The sequence below is a fragment of the Lipomyces japonicus genome (assembly GCF_038497905.1).
Source record: "Lipomyces japonicus strain CBS 7319 unplaced genomic scaffold V1514scaffold_38, whole genome shotgun sequence".
Taxonomy (NCBI): Eukaryota; Fungi; Ascomycota; class Lipomycetes; order Lipomycetales; family Lipomycetaceae; genus Lipomyces; species Lipomyces japonicus.
In genome coordinates, this window is record NW_027117850.1 from 38,499 (window position 1) to 60,984 (window position 22,486).

A 22,486-nucleotide genomic window follows, 5' to 3' on the forward strand; every position below is an offset into this window, starting at 1 on the left:
ACGGTCCATTGGTTGCTGACCACCAACCGTACTCGTATTCTTAAACCAAGAAAATTTTGCAATTGAATTCGTACTAACCAGCAGCAATTGGCCCACTTGTATGCATGATTTATGCTTTCTCGCTAACGCATTCCCTCGCGGGTGTGACAACAGTGCCCATTACTGTATACACTTTTGCAGATGGCACTATATAAATGCTGTACACAAAACGAATATTAAAACAAAGTTAAAAAAAATTCGTTATCACAAGATTAAAGCTAAACCCGGGTAACTTATGTTTAGACGAAACAACCTTAAATCCGCCATGCGGCTCGTTTTCGGCAGATGTTGATTCGATTTAAGGTTTTCAACCCTAACTGATGTCCTCGCTTTCTTTTCCGTGTTTACTATTATCCCTTTGCAGTTCCGACATGAAAACCTATATAACTAAATTCGATGGAATCAATTAACCGGGGGAGCAATTTATTTTTCGACCCCGACTGCTACTTTTCTTCACAGGGACGTGTGGGCGTGGACTAGCACATCTCGACTGGCCTTGCTTTGACAACAACTTCCCACCTTGCTTCATTTATATATCTTTCGTTTCCCTCCAAGTGACATACCGTAAAGCCAATTGAATGTCACAATTTGCTAATCTTGCGGCAAGACTTTCCGTTTCCGAAGGCCCAAAGTCTCTGTCACCTGCGCATCCTGGTTCCCGTCAGCTGAGCTCCGCCTCCAACCAACATTATCACGATGCGCATCCGTTGCACCATCTTACCAGCTTCGAAAACTTTGCTCGCACTCTTGAACATGACCGTCCTTTGCCTGGAACAGGGCCTTCCGGTTCAGTTTCGGAAGGCATCAAAAGAAGAGATTCAGCTGATCTGGCTGTATTGAGAGCCACTTCTGATCTTCGGCAAATTTTTTCTGAAAATCATCAAAACGATGGCTTGGACTTTGGTGGCCTTGATGCAGGAACTCTCGACAAATACGACATCATGTGCCAGTTTCTGTATAAATCCTGCAAGCAAAAGCATTGGATTGAATTATTACCTTCAGAACAAACACCAGCAATCGCTCTCAGAGTCAACCACGAAGACGATAAGGGAAACCCTTCATCAGATGTCATCGAATACCGCGTGTTCCCACCTGAATCAGAAAACTCAGTAAACTCATTTGCTGAGCATGTTGCAGAATTAAACGTTGAGGTCTGTGTTAGGCTGTCTTACCCAATAATCAACGTGCTCATGTCCTATCTGGCTCCAGACGTGTTATCAATGCCATTGTCTGAAAACACAAGAATTCAAGTTCTGGAAGAATTAGAAGATCTTCCTCGTGCTCGAAAATATCAATATTCTGCATTTATTCGTTCTGAAGCATGCCTTCTGGTATGGGCCGACGATGTCAGGCAACTGTTGTCGCTGGCAACATTGCTTGAAACCAGAATGATGGACATTGTTTGGTCTAGTAATGACCTTTCTCGTGAACTTAATGGACCGACCGTGTCTTACAATCACAGCATTATTAATGAAGAAACTGCTGAAAACTCCGCAGAAAATTTAAAAGATGTCGAGGCCAATAAACCCAAACGTCGTCCAATAATGCTTTTGCAAGCTGTCGCTGTCGGAATTGTAAGTATTAAAACAAAAACAAAAACAAAAAATTTTGCTCATCTTGCTAACATCTCGTTAAAGGCGATTTTGATTTTGTTTTTGTTTATTGGCTTGCTGTTCCGCATCGTTGCCAAAGAAATTAAGGCTGATGGTAATTATATTCGTCTGCTTATTATTCTCTACATCCCGCCATTTGTTCTGTTTTGTGCATTTTTTACGATTGTCGTGGCCGGCACGATCATACAATTAATTGGACCTGTCTCCCAATTGTCATCCAACTCGGCCACCTATTCCGCAGTCAAGCCACCAAGACTGTCCGCATCCAATATTCAACTGCCACACGTCACGATCCAATGCCCAGTTTATAAAGAAACCTTGGATGGTGTGATTGATCCGACCATGCAATCTCTGCTGGCTGCAATTACTACTTACGAACTCCAGGGTGGTTCAGCTAACATTTTTGTCAACGACGATGGCATGCAATTAATTTCTGAAGAAGAAGCTGAAAAGCGAAGAGCATATTATGCTGAACACTTGATTGGATATGTGTCTCGTCCGCCACATGGCAAGGATGGATTTGAACGACGAGGAAGATTTAAAAAGGCAAGTAACATGAATTACTGCCTTGACATATCAAACCGAGTTGAGGAGCACTTGCAAAAAGTTGAACGTCATGAGAAATGGACCGATCGTGAAGAGACAGAAGCCTACGAGGCGGCGCTAGAATCTGTGTTAGAAGCTGAAGGTGGCAAATGCTGGGCAGCTGGTGATATTCGAATTGGAGATCTAATTCTGTTGGTGGATTCTGATACTCGAATTCCCGAAGATTGCTTCCTTGATGCTGCTTCAGAATTTTATCATTCTCCGGAAGTAGCAATCGTGCAAAACAAGTCTGGCGTCATGATGGTTGTATTTAATTATTGGGAAGAATTGATCGCTTGGTTTACTCGGTTGATTTATTTTGCCATTCAATATGCCACTGCTGGTGGTGATGCGGCTGCGTTTGTGGGTCATAATGCGTTCTTGCGCTGGTCTGCTGTTCAAGAGATTGCTTACGTGGACGAGACCGACAACGGCAGAGTCAAATATTGGTCGGAGGAACATGTGTCTGAAGACTTTGAAATGTCGCTCAAGTTGCAAACGAGAGGGTACGTGGTACGATTGGCTACGTATTATGACGACCAGTTTCAAGAAGGCGTTTCGCTCACCGTGTATGATGAACTTACTCGATGGCAGAAATATGCTTATGGATGTTCCGAGTTGGTTTTCAAGCCAGTAAGGTACTGGTACACTGGCAAAATTTTCACGCCATTGTTTTGGCGATTTCTTACTTCAGAAATGAAAACTTTTGCAAAGTTTACCATTATTTCATACATTGGCACTTACTATGCAATTTCGGCTTCCTTGTTACTGACTCTTGTTAACTACATCGTGATTGGCTGGTTCCAATACAGCATGGATCAACTCTATTTGTCATCGTTCACAAACTTTCTTACCTTGGTTGTCGTATTCTCTGGAGCTTGCCCGGTTGCCAATGCGCTGGTCAGATATCGAACTGGGCAATCTACATTTTGGCATGCATTATTTGAAAATTTCAAATGGGGCATCCTAATGACCATTTTTCTTGGTGGATTATCATGGCATCTTAATCTTGCACTACTGTCGCACATGTTTAGTTTTAACATGCAATGGGGTGCGACAGCTAAAGAATTAGAAAATTCCAACTTCTTTACCGAATTCCCAAAGATTATGAAGACTTTCAAGTACATGTACCTTGTCGTTGCTGGGTTGATGATTTGCATGATTGTGATCGCTTACGCGGTTCCTTGGAATTGGAGAATCACTGGCGTATACTGTGGGCTGCCGTTAGGTTGGAACATTGCATCTCACATGTTGTCGCCCATCGTGTTAAACCCGCAGCTTATGACATTTTCCTTCTAAAAACAAAATTATAATAATATATTAATAATAATAATAAAGCAGAATTCTAATTTATATATGTTTTTATTTTGTTAGTTGTTTATACTTTAAAATTTTGGAGATATTTTTTTAATGGATGGTGTTCTATGGGTGCAATGCCGTAGATTGAGTAAATAGAATTTAGTATTTAAGATGAATACATACTTCATATACATTTTTTAAGGTATAATATATTGCTATAGTACCTATTTAGTCTGCGCTATAACATGCAACCTAATTTATGCTGATAGCTCAAAGTCATCAATAAAACTAACTGTCCCATGGTTAAGCTATGGCGTTTAGCTCACATCGTTTCAATCAGCAAGAAAGAGTATTTTACAGTAAAATTGTTTACTATACAATCGATATTGATAATCATAAAATGAAACGTCTTGCAAACTTGCAAGAACCCTTATTTTCTCGTACTCTGTGGCAGTATATGTCTTTATAGCCTTATCAAAAGAGGCTCAATACAAAAAATAAAAATTAAAATTACATGTTAAAACATACATTTTGAAAAGGACTGCTGAAGGATATTTTTAAATTTAGACATTTAATCAGAAAATGTAATTAGCGTCAATAAAAATATGTCAATCAATTAATCAGAAAAGCTTAGAACGCAATTGGACGTATGCATCTGTAATATATGAATCGACGCAGATGGGCAGCGTCGCCCTGCAAGAATCCATCTTCAAAGGTGTGACATAATTAATGGATTCAAACAATATTCGATTTGAAAAAACTAAAGCAGGTCGTAAAGATCGAGGAGTCTCAATCGACCTCTTATCCGACACCCACGTTGAACTTGAATTTAGTTATATACTTTGCATTGTACCTTCGAATTTCAACTAAAAATCCGACCGGTCAAATGTCGGCGCCAGTATGTCATGCTTGAAGGTTAATTTGTTCGGAAAACCCATGGTTGACACGTAGGTTTGTGATATCCCTCCCAGGTTGTAATATTTTAGGTTATGATATTCATAATTGTACATGTGTTAAATTCTAAACTTAATTAGCACTTTAGCATTCAGCTTCTTGGGACACGTGATGGCTGTTATGTATTTGTCCACTTGTATTCATCCACATCTTAATTATCGACCGATTGCAGAGTTGAAAACTGGTTATTCCGAGATTTACATTGCAATTAGCGAGTAATAAATAGTATAGTAGTCATCACATATTATAACTAAATGCATTGTATAATTTATTATACGTTGGTCGGTTAATATAAACTGTTGTTGCAGATATTAATTAATCCAAATTCGCCGGGGTTTAAGGCGTACAAGCCGGGTTCGGACGGTTCGGACAGTCGGGATGATCAATAATCATTGCTGACTATACATACAACTTATATTTTTTTTTATTTTTTTTTTGTTTTTTGTCTGTCGACCGTCGTGATTTTGTTGAACCCCGAAAATGAAGGCGGACGAAAAATTGGTTATTTTTCAACACACTATTCATTTATTGTCTTGCGTGAACGTTGTTGAGGTCAACGCGCAAAACCAACAGCTCAAGCGGTCGCGTACCGATTATTAATTATTTGCCCCAATCCATAACATTTTTCAATGATTAATTACGTGTGCGATCAATAATCTGGCAATGGATTTTCTTTTGTATAAACTTGGGCAGGATGGCCGAAAATCTCTGATGATACCCAAGCATTACCGACATACCACTTTATCATGGCTACCGAGCATTCCTCAACATCATTGGCAAATAATCCAGAAGACCTGACTGAGAAGCAACTCAAAGAATTGAGAAATGAAGATGAAATTGCTCAGGTTATTAACATAGTTAGAAATGACTATGACGCAGAGAGCGTTTATTCTGCCTCATTAGGAAGATTGCCGTCTTTAGAGAAGAACGCAATTGCAGTCTTGGACTGGGACGGCCCCGATGATCCAGATGACCCTCGTAATTGGTCCCTGAAACGCAAAGGATTTGCTCTTGGCACTGTTGGAATTCTTTGTCTTACTGTGTAAATATAAGAAAAAAAAATTACCATTTGAGAATCAAGCCATGCTAATTCAGTTATAACGCAGCACATTCAGCATATCAGTGATTGTTGGCGGTGTTCCGCAAATTATTGAAAAATTTCACGTCAGCACAAATGCCTCATTCCTTACTGTAACAGTTCTTCTTGGGCTGGCAGTTGGTCCCACCATCGGCGCTCCACTATCAGAAACGTTAGGCCGCAGACTGGTGTACGTTGTATTGTAACCTTGCCACTAGCAATGTGTTTCTGTGTTGGTACGGCGTTAGCGCCAAATTTTGGTTCTCTATTAGTGTTCCGATTACTCGCTGGGTTTTCCGGTTCCTCTGTATTAGCGGTTAGCGCCGGTACCATTGTTGACTTGTTTGCTTTGCATGAATCTGGACTTGCAATGGCGATATTTTGTGCTACCGGTCCATTCATGGGTTCAGTTTTGGGCCCCGTTGCCGGTGGTTATATCGCAACGAGCAAGAATTGGCAGTGGACTCAATGGCTTCAATTAATGTTATCCGGTGCTGTGTTGATCCCACTTTTATTTATTGAAGAATCATACAAGCCGGTAATCTTGAAAAAGAGAGCAAAGAAACGCGGCTTGGTGCTTCCGCCAAAGCCACCCCTCGGTCAGAGCCTCAAGATGGTCGGCAAAATAACACTTTCAAGGCCATTCAGCATGCTCTTTACCGATCCTGTCGTTGATTCTTTGGCTGTGTAAGCTTCTTTTGTGTTTGCAATCTTAATTGGATTTTTTGAGGCCATACCGTACGTGTTTATGAATATCTATAATGTTTCACTTAGCAGTTCCGGGCTCGTATTCATTCCTATTGGGGTTGGAGTTTTGCTCAGTGTTGCTGTCCATTACGTGCTTGAACGCGTGTTTTATTTTCCTGGATGGACACGACTTAATAAACGACTTCCAGCTGCTGAATACAGATTATTCAGCACTTTTGCTGGATCAATATGCTTACCCATATCATTATTTTAGATGGGTTGGACCGAAAGACCTAGTATTCATTGGATAGCGCCAGTACTCGCCGGTATCCCATTTGGAGTGTCACTAACTTTGTTATTTGTATGTTGAAATGGTTTGTTCCACTGTCTGTTTTTTTTGAATTGTATTACTAACTATCCGCAGTACTCTATCGTGACTACCAAGTTGATTGTTACTCCAGCTACGGTGGCATCTGTTTTCCCTCTCTTCATTGATAAAAGTATATTTTTTTTTTTTTTTCGCGCAATTTGGAAAAAGTCATTAATTAGTATATATAGTGTATCACAACCTCGGCGTAGGCTGGGCTAGTTCTCTGCAATACTAGTTTTTTTATCTAATAATTAATATGAACGCTTAATATTTAATAAAATGTCAGAAATTGAGATACTTTGCATTAACGAACAAAGGCATACATAAAGTGATATCTTACGACTGACTGTCAGAACTCAAATGAAGAATTTCTATTTAAAGGATTGGTGACCCCAGGTTGCAGTTGAAACACACGTCACATGAAAACCGAAAATTAAATAAAATATATTCATAATGTTCAAAACCTTTTCCAGACTCTCCCATTTTAAAATTTGATTTTTCTTTACCGCTGCAAATTACATATAAAATGATAATTACATATAAAATGATATACAAATAAGTTAAATTACGATTAAACTAAAATAATAAGAAAAATAAAAAAACAAAAATCGTCAAATATTATACTTCTTCCCGTAATATCCAATGCCACAAAGTGCTTCCTTACTTCAGAAGAACGTTTACGAGGAAGTACCATAGTGGTTGTATACCGAGTCACCCCTCTCCCCAGGCTGAGCAGCAGCAGTAGCAGTAGCAGTAGCAGTAGCAGTAGCAGTAGTACGTTTCCTTCTCGTAATCTTTCCAGGTGCGGTAATCGTCACTGGAGCAGCATTTCCGATACTGAAAACTTCGGATTTCCAACCTTCTCCTTCTTGTGCTAGTCGTTTGTAGCTTGTGGCCTTGTTCGACGTGATACCTTTAGGCAGGACAATATTACTAAATAACGACGTATCTCGTGTAGCCGCAACGTTCACTGTTGCTTGCCTCTTGCCAGCCTTGGCAATCGCGTCACGCTCCTTCTGCTCCTTTGACTGCGTTATTATATTTCTGGCAGCGTCAAAGTACAACTTCACAGAGCTACCTGATAGGCTTTCATCTTCAGCAGCGTGAATGGCAAGTCGCTTCTTTTCGAGGTGGATCGTATAAGCTTTCTCGTCAAGTTCGTTAAATGTTTGCAAAATTTGTTTTCGAATAAGGCCTTTAAGTGATGGCGTGACCAGTTGAAGCAAAAAAGGTTTGAGTATGGTAAACAATATCTTATGCCTCGATTTAATCAACTTTACTTGCACCTTACTGATCTTCACCTTAATATCGTCAACAACAAAAAAATGATTTCTCGTGTCTGAGTCAGACGCGCGTGAAATTTTGAGTTTGAAACTGATGCCATCACGACCCAGGAAAAAATTGGCCAGTCCAATATCTCGAATAGAAATTCCACTCTTCTTATAAAAATAATAGCTCACGTCTTTCAAGTCGAGCGTTATACCTGATCCATAAATAATAAACGTGTCACTCTTGACGTTTGCTTCTTGAAAACCGCGAGCCCATCTGCGGAAGCTATGGTTCTGAATCTCAAAAATTGTGGGGAACAAGGTGTCTGCCTGAACAATCAAGTTTTCCAAAACAGCATCAACCTCGCGGTCACTATATTCAATGCGTGGCAGCGGAATATATTGGACATGCTCTAAAATTTCAGGAACAATCACGTTGACCACGTCTTCAGCAAGATGCTTCTTAACTATGAAATCCCCACCCACATCTTTACCAAGATTGTTAAACAAGGTCGTGATCGAATCAATAAATTTTTTATTCAAAGCATCCGATTGAAATTGGTCTGCCAGGTATTGGAATTCGTCCGAAAACGTTTCGCCATAATTTGAGTACTTGTACCGAAACAAGTTATCGCCAGTGGAACGAAGTGTGGCATAATCTTTTGACCACTCCTCGCTTGTGATGTAACCTTTCTGTTTTAAGCTCGCACGAATAAAATTACCCGAAGTCCTTAAATAATCCTTAAGCTCGGGATCACGATCCGCATCTTTGTACAAGTCGTTAAATGTGTCGGTCAAGTCATCTAACGAACTATTATTGGCAAAACGCTCAATCAAAGTCTTTAAGTTATGGTAGGCCAGTTGCGTGTTTCGATTTCCAGGAAATTTATCAATTTCCTTGCTTTCTTTATCTAACCCACTAGTACTAGCTCGAATATATCCTTGATAGTCTTCAAAAAAATCGAGTAAGGTATCAATGGCTTCTTGATATTCAGCTCGGCTTTGAATCTCAACCAATGCTTTCTTTAGCCGATCAACACTTTTCGCGCGTCTCTCCTTGGGCAATTTTCCTTTTAAATAATCAACCGACTTGTCAATTTTTTCGTTTGCTACTTCTTTTCCAGTAGTTTTGCGCTCAGCTAATGTTGATTTTAATTCGTCCTTTTCAATCTTTGGCGGTTCCTGCCATGTACTTTCAGGCGCCGGTTCATCAATTTTTTTTTTCTCTTCTTCACTTGGTCGAATTTTTTCAACCAGTGAACTTCCTGTCTGAAGTCCAGCCTCAGCGGCATCACTGACAATGTCACGTAATAGAAGCACGGCATCACTTACTGTAATGAAATGTTAGTTTTTATAAAAGGTAGTTCGTGAAGCAACATACAAAGTTTTCGAAACTGTCCGTTTGTAAGTACCAACGTGCCCAAAGTCTTTAGGCCTTCGATGACATCATGTTCGTATAACGTAGCACTGTCCTTGTCGGTATGCTCTTCTGTGGTTTTCTTTAGCCCTTTCCCAACCTCTGCCGTATTAACGCGAGATGAGTTATAAATAAACTCTTGAAAAAGGTTATCATAATTCTTCGTGAGCCACAAAACTTTGGCACTGTTGATGATATTGCGAAAGTCAGTGAGTAAAACTTTGCCGTCTTCTGACAATTTTTTGTTATTGGATGAATTCAAATTGAAAATTTCGCTCTTTTCAAATGAAGTAAGGGCAACATTTATCTGCTCATTCGATGGAAGTTTTCCATATTTGAATCCTACTGAGTGTTAAATTGATCTAAGGCATGAACAGAGAAAATATACCCTCAAAGATCCCAAAGAGCCGAAGCTTTCGTTCGATGTTTGAATACTCGGCCTCTCTCTTCCTAGATTGATTCGCCGTACTAGACATGCTGAAGCAGGTGCAATTAAATAAAAGCCGATTAAAAGCTACCAGACCATCATGAAATAATATGTGAAACGATCCTGGTTAAAAACCAAGTCATTGCTTGTAATTCGGATACGTAAAAATGACCTCATCCAGAAATAAATCTTGCAGATCTTTCATGTTCATCAATAGTTTATAATGACGAAATATACCGCATTCATTGTTTGACATGTTGAATAACCAAATCGCTTTGTCGGCGTGCCTCGTGACGTGTGTAATCCAAATAAAGAAATAAAGCAGTTGCTCATGCACGCAAAAGTTCACCATCCAAAGCACAAAATATTTATTTCCCCACCGTTATTTCAATACCAGTCCAGTACATAATACTGTACACAACACATATTCATCATATAACAGGTGGTTAGTAATAACTGTCAGTTTTTCCAATTCATTATTTAAGATTCAAAATGTCGTAACTATGCATTAAATAGATAAATAAATAACAACGCCATGCAATCCAGAATTCAGGGGAACCTCACGGCGATCATAGCCTTAAACAAATAACGAAGAATCAACGTTTACCCCAAATATAATTTATAGTAAGGCATATCTATGACGATAGAGATTATGAAGTTACAATGTTTAATGGCTGAAAGATTCCAGTTATCAATTTGTAGCCGATAGAATGGATATAAAAAGAACTTTTAGTTTGTTTAAATAGTTATGCAAAATATCAACTTTAAATATTCTAGAAATAAAAACACATGAAATCCCCAACACGTCCCAAAACTCCAAATGCCGATTAAAAACTACATCAAATTAACCATTAATTGATCAGCGCACTAATCATCGATAATAATTATACTGCTGATCTCGATGAAATTGCTGCTGCTGCTGCGGTTGTTGTTGATGGTACAAGTTCCGCCCATCTGCGGTAATTGTAGTCTGTGAAGTCGATGCGTAGCCTTGCGTTCGTAAATTAGAAGCACTGGCTCCACTAGCAGATGAAGCTACACTTTGCCCGCTAATGCTGTTTGACGGGCTCACCGGTCTCCTTCGTTGAAGCTTCTCCCGAACCCTCGACTCCCCGCTGCTCCGTCTTGAATCGATGGTGTCAATACTGGATCTCATTGAGTAAGATGCGCCATAGCTGTTTGCTGTTAAATGATCCGGCGTACTGCCTCGTCCTGAGTGAGAATAATGAATGCTTTGTTGAGATTGTAGTTGCGTTCGCTGATAGATATCTTGTAATGATGGCCTCGGTGTGGATCTGGCAGGTGGGGTGGCGCTGCTGGTCTCGGTCTTGATACTCGGCGGTGGAGGGGATGACTGCGATGAATCACCATATTTTGATACCGCAGAAACCGGAGTGCTCTTTCTATAGGGTGAATAATGTGACGGTATTGCTGCCTGTCCGCCTAAAAACTGAGGCAGATTTCCGGTGGTGCCGAGGTAATAGTTGACCAAGGCCTTGTGGATATGAGTGTCTTCTTCGGTATCACCATCGGTGTCACCATATGAATGGACCGTATTCACACCATACCGCTTTATTTTAGACCAAAGCCCGTTTCCAAAATTTTGCGAAGCTGCCATTGTTCACTAAAACAGCAAGTTGTCCTTTCACGGGGCAACAGCAATGGCCGAGCCCATGCAAGTCCCCGTGTAAGGTCACGTGACCTTGCGCTACAATTATAAGTACAATTTTGAAATTTGCTCGCCACACCGGAGTTTACATACGGCATTTCCAATTTTTAAAACGTAGAAACCGATTGAACGATTGACTGTTATTATCGTTTTAAAATTTGTATTACTCGACAATGGCACATGCGGAGGCAGCATCTCGTTTGTGTGTATCTGTGTAATCCGCGTGCAATCATTTATGGGCGTCAATACACGGTTTATTATTTATAGATACATTAACTGGCATTCGTGTAATTCACCCCGCTTTTGTTTGCTTTGTGTTGCTCCATAATAAACTGACGAAGCCCGGCGAACTAACCAAAGAATATATGAATTATACTTAACTGGCACGACGATATCTCAATCCACGGTCTTGTCTTGGTTTTGTTCTTCAAAGAGTTACGCAGCATTCACTGACCTGTATATCTCAGCGGTATATCTTTTTTTGCGCATGCCAGACGTGACCACGCTTGGTTGCGCTCTATAATATCATCGCAACCATGCAGTTTGATCGTGGCGAGCTGATCTTCTCCAAGTCTAAGGTTTATGTTCATCCTACAACTTCGGCAAAGGACAATATTTCAGGTTTTATTGCTTTAGTTCGGCCGTCGGGCTCGACCTCGGACAAGGATATTCTGCTTGCATGGGTTCCCGAAACCCTGCTACGGTCCGAAGATTACAAGTCGTACGTCAAGGTTGATCTGGCTGCTGACGACTCAGGCCCGACCACTTCAGAAGTACTAGTGTCTATTCCACCAATTACCTCAATATCTTCCTATGCTTTTTCAATTCCACTACACCGTATATATTCCGTCATGCTCCGGCCGCCCTCGCTCGGATGGTGGTGGGGTAGTATCATTATTCACACTCGCACGGAGGACATTATCCCTGCCTTATTTTTCCATGATGCTGAGTCACAGAGTACAATTCTTCAGCAGAAAATGCGCAACAAAAAATTCACGCCTTTTGCAGCTGACGGTGACTTGTTTTGGGGCGGTGATCAATTCATGAAATACTTGCGCAAATATGCCGTTGTGGAAAAGTCAACATTTGAACAAAGACTCTACTTAATAAACCCGGATCCGGATGATTTATTATCTTTTTCTCCTCCCAACGCTCATATTGAAAAGACGAATGATCTTTCGAAAATTATTAAGGACGCCCGATGGAATATTTTGGAGCGATTTGCCAGGGTCACAAGGTTTTCTCGACGAGCTGCAAGTGATGTGTTTGGCAACTCACCTCCCGCGGTTAGAGCAATTCTTAACGTTCCAGAAGTTAAGCAACTCGGGGATGATTTTGATTCAGCCAGAGTATATCTGGCGAAATGGGCAATGACAATATCTGAAGAGGCAGAACGAAATAGGACAAAAATAATATGGACTGATACCGGCGATCACATTAATTCATTAGTTGGGGATTTTGAAATTTTGTCAGTAGACAACCGAGTCGAAAGACGGAACGAGGTTTCGAGAGAAGAATGGAGAGCTTTGTTTGATCATTCCGGTCGGCTTTGTGTTACCGTGAGTGAGGTTAAGGAAAGAGTATTTCATGGAGTAAGTTTTTGCCAATACACACTTGGTTGTGTAATATGCGACATAAACTTGAAAAGCTAATACATGGTTAGGGACTGGCTGCAAATATTAGGAGTGAGGCATGGTTATTTTTCCTTGGAGTATATCCATGGGATAGTTCACAAATTGAACGTCAAGTCATAATGGCTAGTAAAAGAGATGAATATTATAGATTGAAACGTCAATGGTGGGACGATATTGAACGGCAAAAAAATGATCCGGTTTGGAAAGATCAACGCAACAGAATTGAGAAAGATGTGCACAGAACTGATCGAAATATTCCACTTTTTGCTGGCGAAGACACACCGCACCCGGACGCGGATTCTCCATTTGCCAGCGTTGGTACGAACGTTCACTTGGAACAGTTAAAGGACATGTTAATCACGTATAACGAATACAACAAAACATTGGGTTACGTTCAAGGCATGAGCGACCTTCTTTCTCCCATATATGCTGTCATTCAAGATGATGCAGTGGCATTTTGGGCGTTCACAGGTTTCATGAACAGAATGGAACGAAATTTTTTGCGTGATCAATCAGGAATGCACAGGCAGTTGCTAGCACTGGATAATTTGGTTCAATTGATGGATCCCAGGTTATACACACATTTAGAAAAGGCTGATTCGACAAATTTTTTCTTTGTTTTCAGAATGTTACTTGTATGGTTCAAACGAGAGTTTGATTGGGATGATGTTTTACGACTTTGGGAAGTCTTATGGACTGATTATTTATCTAGTCAATTTGTACTTTTCATTGCCCTTGCTCTTCTTGATAAACATAAGGACGTGATTATTGATCATTTGGAGCATTTCGACGAAGTATTGAAGTACATGAATGAGTTATCTAAGACCATTGATTTGGAAGATACTCTTACGAGAGCTGAAGTTTTGTTTTATAGATTTCAACGTACCGTGGAAGCAATTGATCGCAAAAACAAGGAACCATTGTCATCACCAAAATGGACAACTTCTACAAGTTCGTTGGCGACCGCTGCTGCTAACGGAAGGGTTAACACGACCGGACCACCGGGTGGTCCCGATAAAACTTTGCCATTAAAACCAGAAGCAGGTCGCGTGATTATTAGTGATGTCTTGCGTGAGCTTTTATCCAAAGAGATCATTGTTGTTAAGGATACGATTCCAATGGATGGTTATGAGACTTAAAATTGGGTCCACTCTTTTATTATTAAATTTCTTTCTTTTTTTTTATTTTTTTTTTTTTTTAGTATTATAAATGTGTTTATAGCATTCATTTGATCAATGTTCACTGTATTTGTTGTTTGGCTGGGTTTCATATAATTTTTTTTTTTTTTTTTAAATTTATGGAGTTTACTGCGTCTTTTTTTTTTCGCATAATGAATTTTTACTGAATAAATTTTTTTGGTCTTTTTTACAAAAAAAAGGTTCCAAAAGAAAATGCAAATTATTTTAAATTTAATTCTACAGTTTAAATTATATATCTTTATGTACAACATGCTAACTATACAAAATGTGGGTTCTATATCATTACAGTTTATAAACGTTTGTTTCGTCCCATCCTTTATTCTTTAACAATCCGCCCACTTTCCCCTGATCGTTTGTCTCTGGTGATCCAATTACTCGCTTGCCAGCCACAAAATCAATAAATCCTTCAGGACCTGACACGATCGCGTACGATGGCCTGCGGTGCAACGTGCCTTTGTACCTGGCCTCCCTAGCCTCTTGCAAATCAACCGCGTTCTTAAATTGATCCAAGTCCCATGCTTCCAATTGTTTCCTCTTCTTAGTAGCTTGGTTACTCATTTTTGTCGTCCAGGGGTTAGGTAAATCCCTGGATTTTAAGACCGTGCCCTCGTTATCAACATGATAATGTACTTCTGCACGACCGGATCGTTCCAAGAAATACAATATTCGCTTAAAAGCGATATCATTCGCATCACGAACGCAATAATGAATAATCGCGGTTCCAGGAATCGGATTACTAGACAAGAGTAATTGCAAAACCGGAGCGATTCCGGTACCACCAGCAATAAATAACAAATCGTTAGCATCAGGTCTAAAATCAGCAGGCAATTTTAAGGGCACATGAGTCATTTGCGTACGCATCTTGGGCGTTTGTTCGTTTTTGTGTTCTCGATACCGTCTCTTGACGTCTAAAATTGCTCTTGGTTGCACGTCCCTTGGCAAGGTAAATTCTGTAAACGGTCCTCTTATCAAGATTCTGGAACCGACCGGTTTGGAATACAACCATCTTGATACTTCACCATCAGCATATCTCCGAATTAATAACAAAAACTTGCCCTCATCTTGTTTCAAGTCATCCGCAAACGTGTTTAAGACTGCGGTTCGTTCTAATTCAATCTTGCCATCAATAATTTCATTTTTGGGTAACAATCCTAAAATATAATGCAACGGTAACGGCGTGTATCGTCGCACGATTTGCAAATCAGGTTGAGCAATCTCGACCGAAAAAGTTCTCGAACCATCCCAAAGACTGGCGATTCCTGGATCGCCAGCAAGTACAGGATCTCTTGGATCTTGTTCTGGTAATTTCGTTTTATGCTTTTCTTGTAGTTTTTTAACCTTGTCATATGGTGGTGATAATTCCAAAAGCACGCAATCCTTGCCCACTGGTTCGCGATGCGTAATGATAAAAGTTGCAAAATTATTGACATCTAATGCCGGTGCGGAATCCTTGTCGGCAGGATTCGTAGCATCACCGTAAAAAGTTGACTTGATTGCATAAACGGCCCAAATAAACACACCGCTTCCAATCAGCAATCGTAGATTCTTGCCAAACCGGGTCTTGTTGTTTTTGGGCTTACTGTTACCGGCGGTAATTGATGAATCAAACGTTGAATCTGGAGGCAGCCGAGGTGGTTCAAATGAAAGACGACCGTAATCCCTTTTAACCCCAATTGTGTCTGGGTTCACATCTAATAGAAACAGGCCATCATCGTCTTCAGACTTCTGTTGCTGTTTTTGTTGTTTTTGTTGTTTTTGTGTTTGTTGACTTGCTTCCGAAAGTTCACCATCTGGTCGTTTTTGGACTGAAAATCCACGGTTAGTAAAACTTATGCCGGAATTTTTTGAAAACACAGAGGCACTGAATTTTGTGGAAGACAGGCGACATGTCGAACGAAGCAGGCACGTCTGCATGGTTAGTTAATTGTCGAAGCAGGCGCTATGTTGTATTTCAAACATAGAAATTCTTGTAATTTTAATGTTTATAATATCAATTTGCACTTTCCAATGTACAATTGATTTTTTTTTTTTTTAATTTATCTTTCAGGGGTCAATTTTCTCGAATCAATTAAAACTAAATCATGCTCCCTTGCAAGTTGACAAAATTGATTCAAAAACTGCTTTTGAACTACTCATTTAATTATGAAAGGTATATGACAGGTTGATTAATCTCGAAATAAACAGACTCATGCGAGGCATGCAAATGATTTTCAGGCGATGGTCGTCTAACTCGACCATATATGCGTTATCTACAGCCCAAGGTAGAGCCGCCCTGGCTGTAATCAGATTATCCGGCCCACGAACTACTCAAGTATTGAATCTTTTTTTTTAAAAAATATTTACCGTGTCATATAGACAGAAGCTAAGATTTTTTAAAAAGATTCTTCAAAGAATGACAAGAAATGCACAACTTCCACCGGCCAGGATGGCATCGCGCCGTCGATTATTCGCACCAAAAGTTTCAATCACCGGGATATCGACCGAGATTTTAGACGATGCATTAGCAATATATTTTCCTGCACCGAATTCATACACTGGGGAAGACGTGGTGGAATTACATGTTCATGGTGGCAGGGCAGTGATTAACGCGGTCATGTCCGCGATTACCATGTACGGCCGAGATTACCATGATGATTGCGAACGAGAACAAACAGGCGACGTAACGGCAGCGGTCAGGTATGCGGAGCCAGGTGAATTTACTCGACGAGCGTTTGACAATTTTAAACTTGACCTTACCGAAGTTGAAGGAATCGGAGGCATGATTGATGCCGAAACTGAAAGCCAACGAGTGGCCGCCATAAACTCAGCTGGAGGTTACTTGCGAAAGTTGTACGATTCATGGCGGCATGAATTATTACAGATTTCAGGGTTAATGTCTGCGATTATTGATTTTTCTGAAGAAGCATATTTGGACGAGCCCGATAACTTGTTTGGTGACACGGTTGCCACCACGTCCAAGCTGTTGCAATCGATTCGGCAGCATGTGTTGCAAATCCAAAGATCAGAAATTTTGCTGCAAGGCGTAAAATTGGCACTTTTGGGACCTCCTAACGCGGGCAAAAGCTCGTTGCTAAACCTGCTGGCAAGAAGGGACGCGGCAATTGTTAGCAACATTCCAGGAACCACACGAGACATTATCGAAATCGGACTCGAACTGGGCGGATATAAAGTTGTCCTGACAGACACAGCAGGATTGAGATCGGTTCACGTTGTGGATGAAATCGAGGCTCAGGGAATCATGAGGGCAAAAAGCAAGTCCGCACAGGCAGACGTTGTTATTGCGGTCTTGCCGGTCGTGTCAGAAGATTCATCATGGGAAAAAGTGGTTCGGGATGAAATTTTGGGATTGCAAAACCAGGCAGACGATAACGAGATTGAATACGCAACGAAAGACGATGCAAAAACCAAAACGATAGTCGTGGTATTGAATAAGGTGGATCAATTATCAAGCCCGATGCAACAAATTCCGGAAGCCAAGGCCCGCATATGCAAGAGTTTTGGCGTTCCCGAATCTAACATTTTTGCCATTTCGTGCTTGGAAAACGAAGGCATTGCCGAGCTAACCCGGTTTTTGGTTGGCCGTTTTACCGAATTAACGAAACTGGGTGATGATGAGGCATCATCACCAATTGGTGCATCGGTTCGAGTACAGGAAATTTTACAACATGACGTGGTACCGTCGCTTGAACGATTTTTAGGTAAAATTTTAATCGCAATATGTCCGTTTTTTAAGTTGGTGTACTAATTTAATATATATATATATATAGAACACGCGGAGCAAGAAGACGTAGTGTTCGCATCAGAAGAGATTCGGCATGCAGCAGCAGCAATCGGGCGAATAACGGGCCAAACGATTGGAGTAGAAGAAATTTTGGGCGTTGTATTTTCAAAATTCTGCGTTGGAAAATAAAAGAAATTTGGTTGAAATTGCATGTATATATGTATAAATGTATATCGTAGATAGAGATATTGGATCAAAATTTGTTTTTAAATTAGAAAGTCATGAAATTTAAAAAGATACGGAGATGAGAATGGTATCAGTCATATACACAATTCATGTTAAAAAAAAAAAGTGATGACATGAACATATATTCAAACGCACACCCAGTGCCAAATTTCTATTTATACATTATCAAACTTTTTTGACCACCAGTTGAATTTTTTATTATTTGGAGTGAAGAAAAAAAAAGTCCCAAAACGCTTAAGCTTCAGCCTCGATCACGGTTCTCTCGGACACGTAGATACCGTCCAAAAACTTTCGGATATCCTTGTTTCGGACTCTGCAAATCTGCTGAATGTCGGCAGCTGACTGGGACACGTTCTCGAGTGAGTTGCCAGAGAGGACGAGCTCGTCCTTTTGGGTGGTGGAGACCTCAGCGGTGACGCCTTCGAGGACGTTGATCTTGCGCACACGCTTCTCACCCAAAAAGTTTCTAATCTCAACCTCGGTACCGTTGTTAAGGACGTTAACGTTGATGGGGAAATGGGCGTAGACGTATCTCAACTTGTACTTGTAACCCTTGGTGACACCAGTGATAAGGTTCTTGATCAGGGTCTTGATAGTTCTGAGGGCAGCAACATGCTTTCTGTCACCGTGGTGAACGGTAAGCTTGACAAGGGTGTTCGAAACCTTGGTGAAAGCAAGGTCGATGTGACGAAGGTTCTTGGTGAGAGTACCCCGGGGTCCCTTCACGACAACGATGCGGGACTTGATGCTGAGGGTGACTGCAGTGAATCGTAAGCATACAAACACAATCCTTGCTATTATGAATCGACAATAACCTACCTCCCTCAGGAACGTCAAGGAATTCGTCGGATGCAATGTACTTCATTGTTGGCGAGTGCTGGTGGCTGTGGTGATGATGGAGGTGGAGCTTCTGAGGTCGTTTCAGCGGTCTCTGCTTCGGCGCTTCGCGATCCTGGGCCAGGGCTTTCTGTGTGTTGTGTCTGGCGCGGCCTCAGCGCCAGCTTTTGCCCGCCAATTTGGCCGCCTAAGCCCTAAAAAAGCAGTCACGGCCAGGTGCTGAGCTGGAAGGCCCAAAAAAACCCGACCCTGACCCCGACCCTGAGCCAGAGCCATGCTCCTGCATAACTGCGGCAACTTTGAAGCTGCTAGAATTGGAGCATAACCGTGGCGCACGCGGTGACGGTTGAATAGGCCAATAGCGAATCGGGTGAATTGTGAGCGCAATAACAATTGCGGGCTGGAGATTTGACTACCACGACAAGGTATTTATATAAACCTATATAGATAGCAGGTATTGATTGCTTACTGCATGCTTATTTTTGAATTGTTGCTAATGCAATTATAGCCCGACATCTCAATTCACAATCATGCCGTTGCCTCGTCTATCAGTTTATCGATTCGCAGCCTCGCGTCTGGCCATCTCATGCACCTCCAGGAGTGCAATCACGAGGATACCGTTGATTGCTACTCGGGGCTACTCTAATGAGAGATCACCCAAGGATTTTGAAGATTTCATCCCGAAGGGTGTTCCCTTGTTTAAATGGGAAGAGCACATTATTGCTTTTCTTAATCAATACCCCGGCGCTACCAAATTCTACACCAACCCGGATGGCACAATCAGGGTGCCAACTGATGAAGAGTTCAAAAGTTTAGCTTTATTACGCCAGGCCATTTTGCAAGGCAATTCAACATTGAGCGCGTCGGATTTTCTTAAATTGGATGCCGGCGAACGGGCAAGCTATCTCGAATCGTTTGAGCAAGTCAAGAGCAAGCTTGCTGGTGATTTGGACCTGAGCGAGGGAAAAGTTGTTGATAAGGTTCCAGTAAAAGATGGTAAAACTGGTGAGGTTTTTTGGGAAGTCGTGAGAGTGCAGGAAAAGGAAGGTTGGGAACGGCTGATTTACTATGGCTACATTCCCGTCTTGGCCTTTTTGACCCTGTACTATGCATTCGGTACTTCAAACGAGTAAGTCTCTTTTTTTTTTTTTTTTTTATTTTTACACTGTTATGGTTTAAATTAACATGTCTTTTTTTTACAGCATTAAGCAATGGGCCTTGGAGGAACTGCGTTTGCAGACTGAGGAGAAGTATTTGAAGGACAACATTACTTACAATAGTCAAGATCCTAAGCTTGAACGTGAGAAGCATGTCTTGCTCGCCGAACGACTATTGGCTGGAGAATTTGACAAGTTAGTTTCGCATTAGAAATTTAATATATATTTAATTAAATTTAATTTCTTTTTTTTTTTTTTGTTTTTGATGCCTTCTGTTTTACTTTAAAAGATATATGGTATATATAGAGGATGGCATGAGGCACAATGGCTTTAGGAGTAGGTTGTATTTAGTATAGTATAAGTTTCATAATTGTAACGCATCTAAAATAAGGCACTTCCTTTGTATGAGTTTACACATCGTATTCATACTCTTGGTGGTTTAATTCATCATTCACCATATAATTAATTACATAACCGGTATTGATGCTGTTAATGTGGGAAAAAAAAAAAAAAATTCGGCCCGCGCCTCCCGTCAAAAGCTCCGGGCCAAAATTAGTCAATGTTTTACTAACATACAAGTTTACAATATTTGTATCTTATAAACGCACAAACCTATCCTTCCCTTTTCTTTTGTTTCCATTTTGAGTTTTGTTTTTTCTTCTTTGTCGTGTTCTTTAGTACTTTCGTGAAATGAGCGCAGGGCTTAGTTCTCGGCTCGTGCGACCTCTTCTGAGAACAGTCATGACTTCAAACACTACCGCGGCTAGAGGTTCGCCATTGGCGAGTCAATTGGTCTCAAGCCCCAGTCCCACGTCCGCCACGGCTACATCGTCATCAAGCAAGCGGCTATTTACCGATCTGTCCGAGATTCGACCTGATGTCGGCGCACCAATTGATCCGTCCATTACAAAGATTACAAAAACAGAGTCGCCTAAGGAATTACTTGCACCCGAGAAGCTCGTGTTTGGTCATTCATTTACTGACCACATGCTTACGATCGAATGGAAGGAAGGTCAAGGTTGGCTGACTCCAGAAATTAAGCCGTATCAGAACCTGTCACTTGACCCTGCCACTTGCGTTTTTCATTATGCGTTTGAATGTTTCGAAGGCATGAAAGCTTACAAGGTAAGGAAAGCACCACACCGGCCAAATCCGTGTTTTGTTGCAATTGTTTTTTTTTTGTTTCTTTCTAACAATTGTTTTTTTTTATTTATTTGCAGGATGCAAACGGCAAGGTCCGCATTTTCCGACCAACAAAAAACACCGACCGCATGAACAAAACCGCGGCTCGCATTTGCCTGCCCACGTTCGACTCCGATGCTTTCCTTGAAGTCTTGTCAAAGCTTATCTCGCTTGACAAGCGTTTCATCCCCGATGGGCGTGGATACTCACTTTACCTCCGACCGACCTTGATCGGAACTCAAGCATCACTTGGTGTTAACCCGCCAAAGTCGGCCCTGCTGTACGTGATCATGTCACCCGTGGGTCCGTACTATCCGACCGGGTTTAAAGCCGTCAGACTCGAAGCCACTGATTACGCCATTCGTGCCTGGCCCAAAGGTGTTGGTGACAAGAAGCTTGGTGCCAATTACGCTCCCGGCATTCTTCCTCAGCGGCTGGCCGCGTCTCGTGGATTTCAACAAAACTTGTGGTTGTTTGGTGATGAGGGCTACGTGACCGAGGTTGGCACTATGAACGCGTTTTTCGTGTTCAAAAACGGAGACAAGTTCGAACTCGTGACGGCGCCGATAGATGGTACTATTCTTGAAGGCGTCACCCGAGATTCCATTCTTGCCCTTGCCAGGGAAAGATTGGATCCTCAAAAATGGGAAGTTAATGAACGCAAGTTTACGATTCAGGAAGTTGCCGACCGTGCTGATCAAGGTACGCTTGTCGAAGCATTTGGTTCAGGAACCGCTGCTGTGGTTTCACCCATCAAAGAAATCAGCTGGCGCGAAAAGACGATTGAGGTGCCACTGCAACAGGGCAAGGAAACCGGTGAAATTGCCGAGTTAATGGCTAAATGGATTGCTGAAATTCAGTACGGCGTTATTGAACACCCTTGGAGTGTTGTTGTTGGTTAAAGCAAGGTTGAACGTGATTCTTCTGCCAAACCCAGCAAGAGATTTTTGCTCAATCCTTTTAGTAACCTTTCACTGTACACAATGCATGAACATTATTATTATTATTCTTTTTTTTTTTTTTTGCATGAACATTAAATAGATTCGTCGTTAATTACCGTTAATTAGTTGGTTGACAATTGGATGATGATATAAGCGGTTCGAG

General features: G+C 41.2%; 11 protein-coding genes across 11 annotated transcripts; 7 read left to right on the forward strand and 4 right to left on the reverse strand.

Annotated features, from left to right (window-relative positions):
• Positions 1-141: 141 nt before the first annotated feature.
• On the forward strand, positions 142-3,732 carry V1514DRAFT_335157 (glycosyl transferase family group 2-domain-containing protein). Its single transcript, XM_066928340.1, has 2 exons — positions 142-1,613; positions 1,677-3,732. Exons 1-2 carry the CDS (start codon positions 618-620, stop codon positions 3,534-3,536), a joined length of 2,856 nt encoding a protein of 951 aa, XP_066781889.1. The 5' UTR covers positions 142-617; the 3' UTR covers positions 3,537-3,732.
• Positions 3,733-4,973: 1,241 nt separating this feature from the next.
• Positions 4,974-6,152, forward strand: V1514DRAFT_143446 (uncharacterized protein). Its single transcript, XM_066924479.1, has 2 exons — positions 4,974-5,532; positions 5,597-6,152. The coding sequence occupies exons 1-2, from the start codon at positions 5,237-5,239 to the stop codon at positions 5,772-5,774; spliced, it is 474 nt and encodes a 157-aa protein (XP_066781890.1). The 5' UTR covers positions 4,974-5,236; the 3' UTR covers positions 5,775-6,152.
• On the forward strand, positions 5,789-6,259 carry V1514DRAFT_344162 (major facilitator superfamily domain-containing protein; the record flags this gene model as incomplete). The annotated part of the gene is made up of 1 exon (XM_066929175.1): positions 5,789-6,259. The coding sequence occupies one exon, from the start codon at positions 5,789-5,791 to the stop codon at positions 6,257-6,259; it is 471 nt and encodes a 156-aa protein (XP_066781891.1).
• A 1,043-nt stretch (positions 6,260-7,302) lies between these two features.
• V1514DRAFT_284001 (uncharacterized protein) lies at positions 7,303-9,786 on the reverse strand (the record flags this gene model as incomplete). Its single annotated transcript, XM_066925136.1, has 3 exons — positions 7,303-9,224; positions 9,275-9,652; positions 9,699-9,786. 3 exons carry the CDS (start codon positions 9,784-9,786, stop codon positions 7,303-7,305), a joined length of 2,388 nt encoding a protein of 795 aa, XP_066781892.1.
• A 650-nt stretch (positions 9,787-10,436) lies between these two features.
• On the reverse strand, positions 10,437-11,621 carry V1514DRAFT_142556 (uncharacterized protein). Its single transcript, XM_066924476.1, has 2 exons — positions 11,500-11,621; positions 10,437-11,445 (listed from the first exon to the last, which is right to left on the reverse strand). The coding sequence occupies exon 2, from the start codon at positions 11,353-11,355 to the stop codon at positions 10,609-10,611; it is 747 nt and encodes a 248-aa protein (XP_066781893.1). The 5' UTR covers positions 11,356-11,445; positions 11,500-11,621; the 3' UTR covers positions 10,437-10,608.
• Positions 11,622-11,655: 34 nt separating this feature from the next.
• On the forward strand, positions 11,656-14,205 carry V1514DRAFT_297172 (rab-GTPase-TBC domain-containing protein). The gene is made up of 2 exons (XM_066925452.1): positions 11,656-12,998; positions 13,070-14,205. Exons 1-2 carry the CDS (start codon positions 11,943-11,945, stop codon positions 14,177-14,179), a joined length of 2,166 nt encoding a protein of 721 aa, XP_066781894.1. The 5' UTR covers positions 11,656-11,942; the 3' UTR covers positions 14,180-14,205.
• Positions 14,206-14,419: 214 nt separating this feature from the next.
• On the reverse strand, positions 14,420-16,228 carry V1514DRAFT_335170 (uncharacterized protein). Its single transcript, XM_066928341.1, has one exon. It carries the CDS (start codon positions 16,151-16,153, stop codon positions 14,522-14,524), a length of 1,632 nt encoding a protein of 543 aa, XP_066781895.1. The 5' UTR covers positions 16,154-16,228; the 3' UTR covers positions 14,420-14,521.
• A 95-nt stretch (positions 16,229-16,323) lies between these two features.
• On the forward strand, positions 16,324-18,220 carry V1514DRAFT_335171 (GTP-binding protein TrmE N-terminus-domain-containing protein). Its single transcript, XM_066928342.1, has 3 exons — positions 16,324-16,550; positions 16,620-17,937; positions 18,007-18,220. The coding sequence occupies exons 1-3, from the start codon at positions 16,428-16,430 to the stop codon at positions 18,147-18,149; spliced, it is 1,584 nt and encodes a 527-aa protein (XP_066781896.1). The 5' UTR covers positions 16,324-16,427; the 3' UTR covers positions 18,150-18,220.
• On the reverse strand, positions 18,170-19,176 carry V1514DRAFT_369109 (60S ribosomal protein uL6). The gene is made up of 2 exons (XM_066929932.1): positions 19,026-19,176; positions 18,170-18,964 (listed from the first exon to the last, which is right to left on the reverse strand). The coding sequence occupies exons 1-2, from the start codon at positions 19,069-19,071 to the stop codon at positions 18,441-18,443; spliced, it is 570 nt and encodes a 189-aa protein (XP_066781897.1). The 5' UTR covers positions 19,072-19,176; the 3' UTR covers positions 18,170-18,440.
• A 318-nt stretch (positions 19,177-19,494) lies between these two features.
• On the forward strand, positions 19,495-20,602 carry V1514DRAFT_335176 (uncharacterized protein). The gene is made up of 2 exons (XM_066928343.1): positions 19,495-20,172; positions 20,246-20,602. Exons 1-2 carry the CDS (start codon positions 19,574-19,576, stop codon positions 20,409-20,411), a joined length of 765 nt encoding a protein of 254 aa, XP_066781898.1. The 5' UTR covers positions 19,495-19,573; the 3' UTR covers positions 20,412-20,602.
• Positions 20,603-20,941: 339 nt separating this feature from the next.
• V1514DRAFT_364142 (aminotransferase) lies at positions 20,942-22,445 on the forward strand (the record flags this gene model as incomplete). The annotated part of the gene is made up of 3 exons (XM_066929776.1): positions 20,942-20,992; positions 21,068-21,325; positions 21,421-22,445. 3 exons carry the CDS (start codon positions 20,942-20,944, stop codon positions 22,282-22,284), a joined length of 1,173 nt encoding a protein of 390 aa, XP_066781899.1. The 3' UTR covers positions 22,285-22,445.
• Positions 22,446-22,486: the final 41 nt, after the last annotated feature.

Excerpts from the sequence above, each read along its gene's own strand:
- V1514DRAFT_335170 (XM_066928341.1), bottom strand. The coding sequence starts at position 16,153 with ATGCAGACGTGCCTGCTTCGTTCGACATGTCGCCTGTCTTCCACAAAA.
- V1514DRAFT_142556 (XM_066924476.1), bottom strand. The coding sequence starts at position 11,355 with ATGGCAGCTTCGCAAAATTTTGGAAACGGGCTTTGGTCTAAAATAAAG.
- V1514DRAFT_335176 (XM_066928343.1), top strand. The coding sequence starts at position 19,574 with ATGCCGTTGCCTCGTCTATCAGTTTATCGATTCGCAGCCTCGCGTCTG. Across the intron at positions 20,173-20,245 it reads GCATTCGGTACTTCAAACGA|CATTAAGCAATGGGCCTTGG; the intron begins GTAAGTCTCTTT and ends TTTTTTTTACAG.
- V1514DRAFT_369109 (XM_066929932.1), bottom strand. The coding sequence starts at position 19,071 with ATGAAGTACATTGCATCCGACGAATTCCTTGACGTTCCTGAGGGAG. Across the intron at positions 18,965-19,025 it reads CCTTGACGTTCCTGAGGGAG|TCACCCTCAGCATCAAGTCC; the intron begins GTAGGTTATTGT and ends GATTCACTGCAG.
- V1514DRAFT_335157 (XM_066928340.1), top strand. The coding sequence starts at position 618 with ATGTCACAATTTGCTAATCTTGCGGCAAGACTTTCCGTTTCCGAAGGC. Across the intron at positions 1,614-1,676 it reads AAGCTGTCGCTGTCGGAATT|GCGATTTTGATTTTGTTTTT; the intron begins GTAAGTATTAAA and ends ATCTCGTTAAAG.
- V1514DRAFT_143446 (XM_066924479.1), top strand. The coding sequence starts at position 5,237 with ATGGCTACCGAGCATTCCTCAACATCATTGGCAAATAATCCAGAAGAC. Across the intron at positions 5,533-5,596 it reads GGAATTCTTTGTCTTACTGT|CACATTCAGCATATCAGTGA; the intron begins GTAAATATAAGA and ends GTTATAACGCAG.
- V1514DRAFT_297172 (XM_066925452.1), top strand. The coding sequence starts at position 11,943 with ATGCAGTTTGATCGTGGCGAGCTGATCTTCTCCAAGTCTAAGGTTTAT. Across the intron at positions 12,999-13,069 it reads AGGAAAGAGTATTTCATGGA|GGACTGGCTGCAAATATTAG; the intron begins GTAAGTTTTTGC and ends ATACATGGTTAG.
- V1514DRAFT_335171 (XM_066928342.1), top strand. The coding sequence starts at position 16,428 with ATGCGAGGCATGCAAATGATTTTCAGGCGATGGTCGTCTAACTCGACC. Across the intron at positions 16,551-16,619 it reads CCGGCCCACGAACTACTCAA|ATTCTTCAAAGAATGACAAG; the intron begins GTATTGAATCTT and ends TTTTTTAAAAAG. Across the intron at positions 17,938-18,006 it reads GTCGCTTGAACGATTTTTAG|AACACGCGGAGCAAGAAGAC; the intron begins GTAAAATTTTAA and ends ATATATATATAG.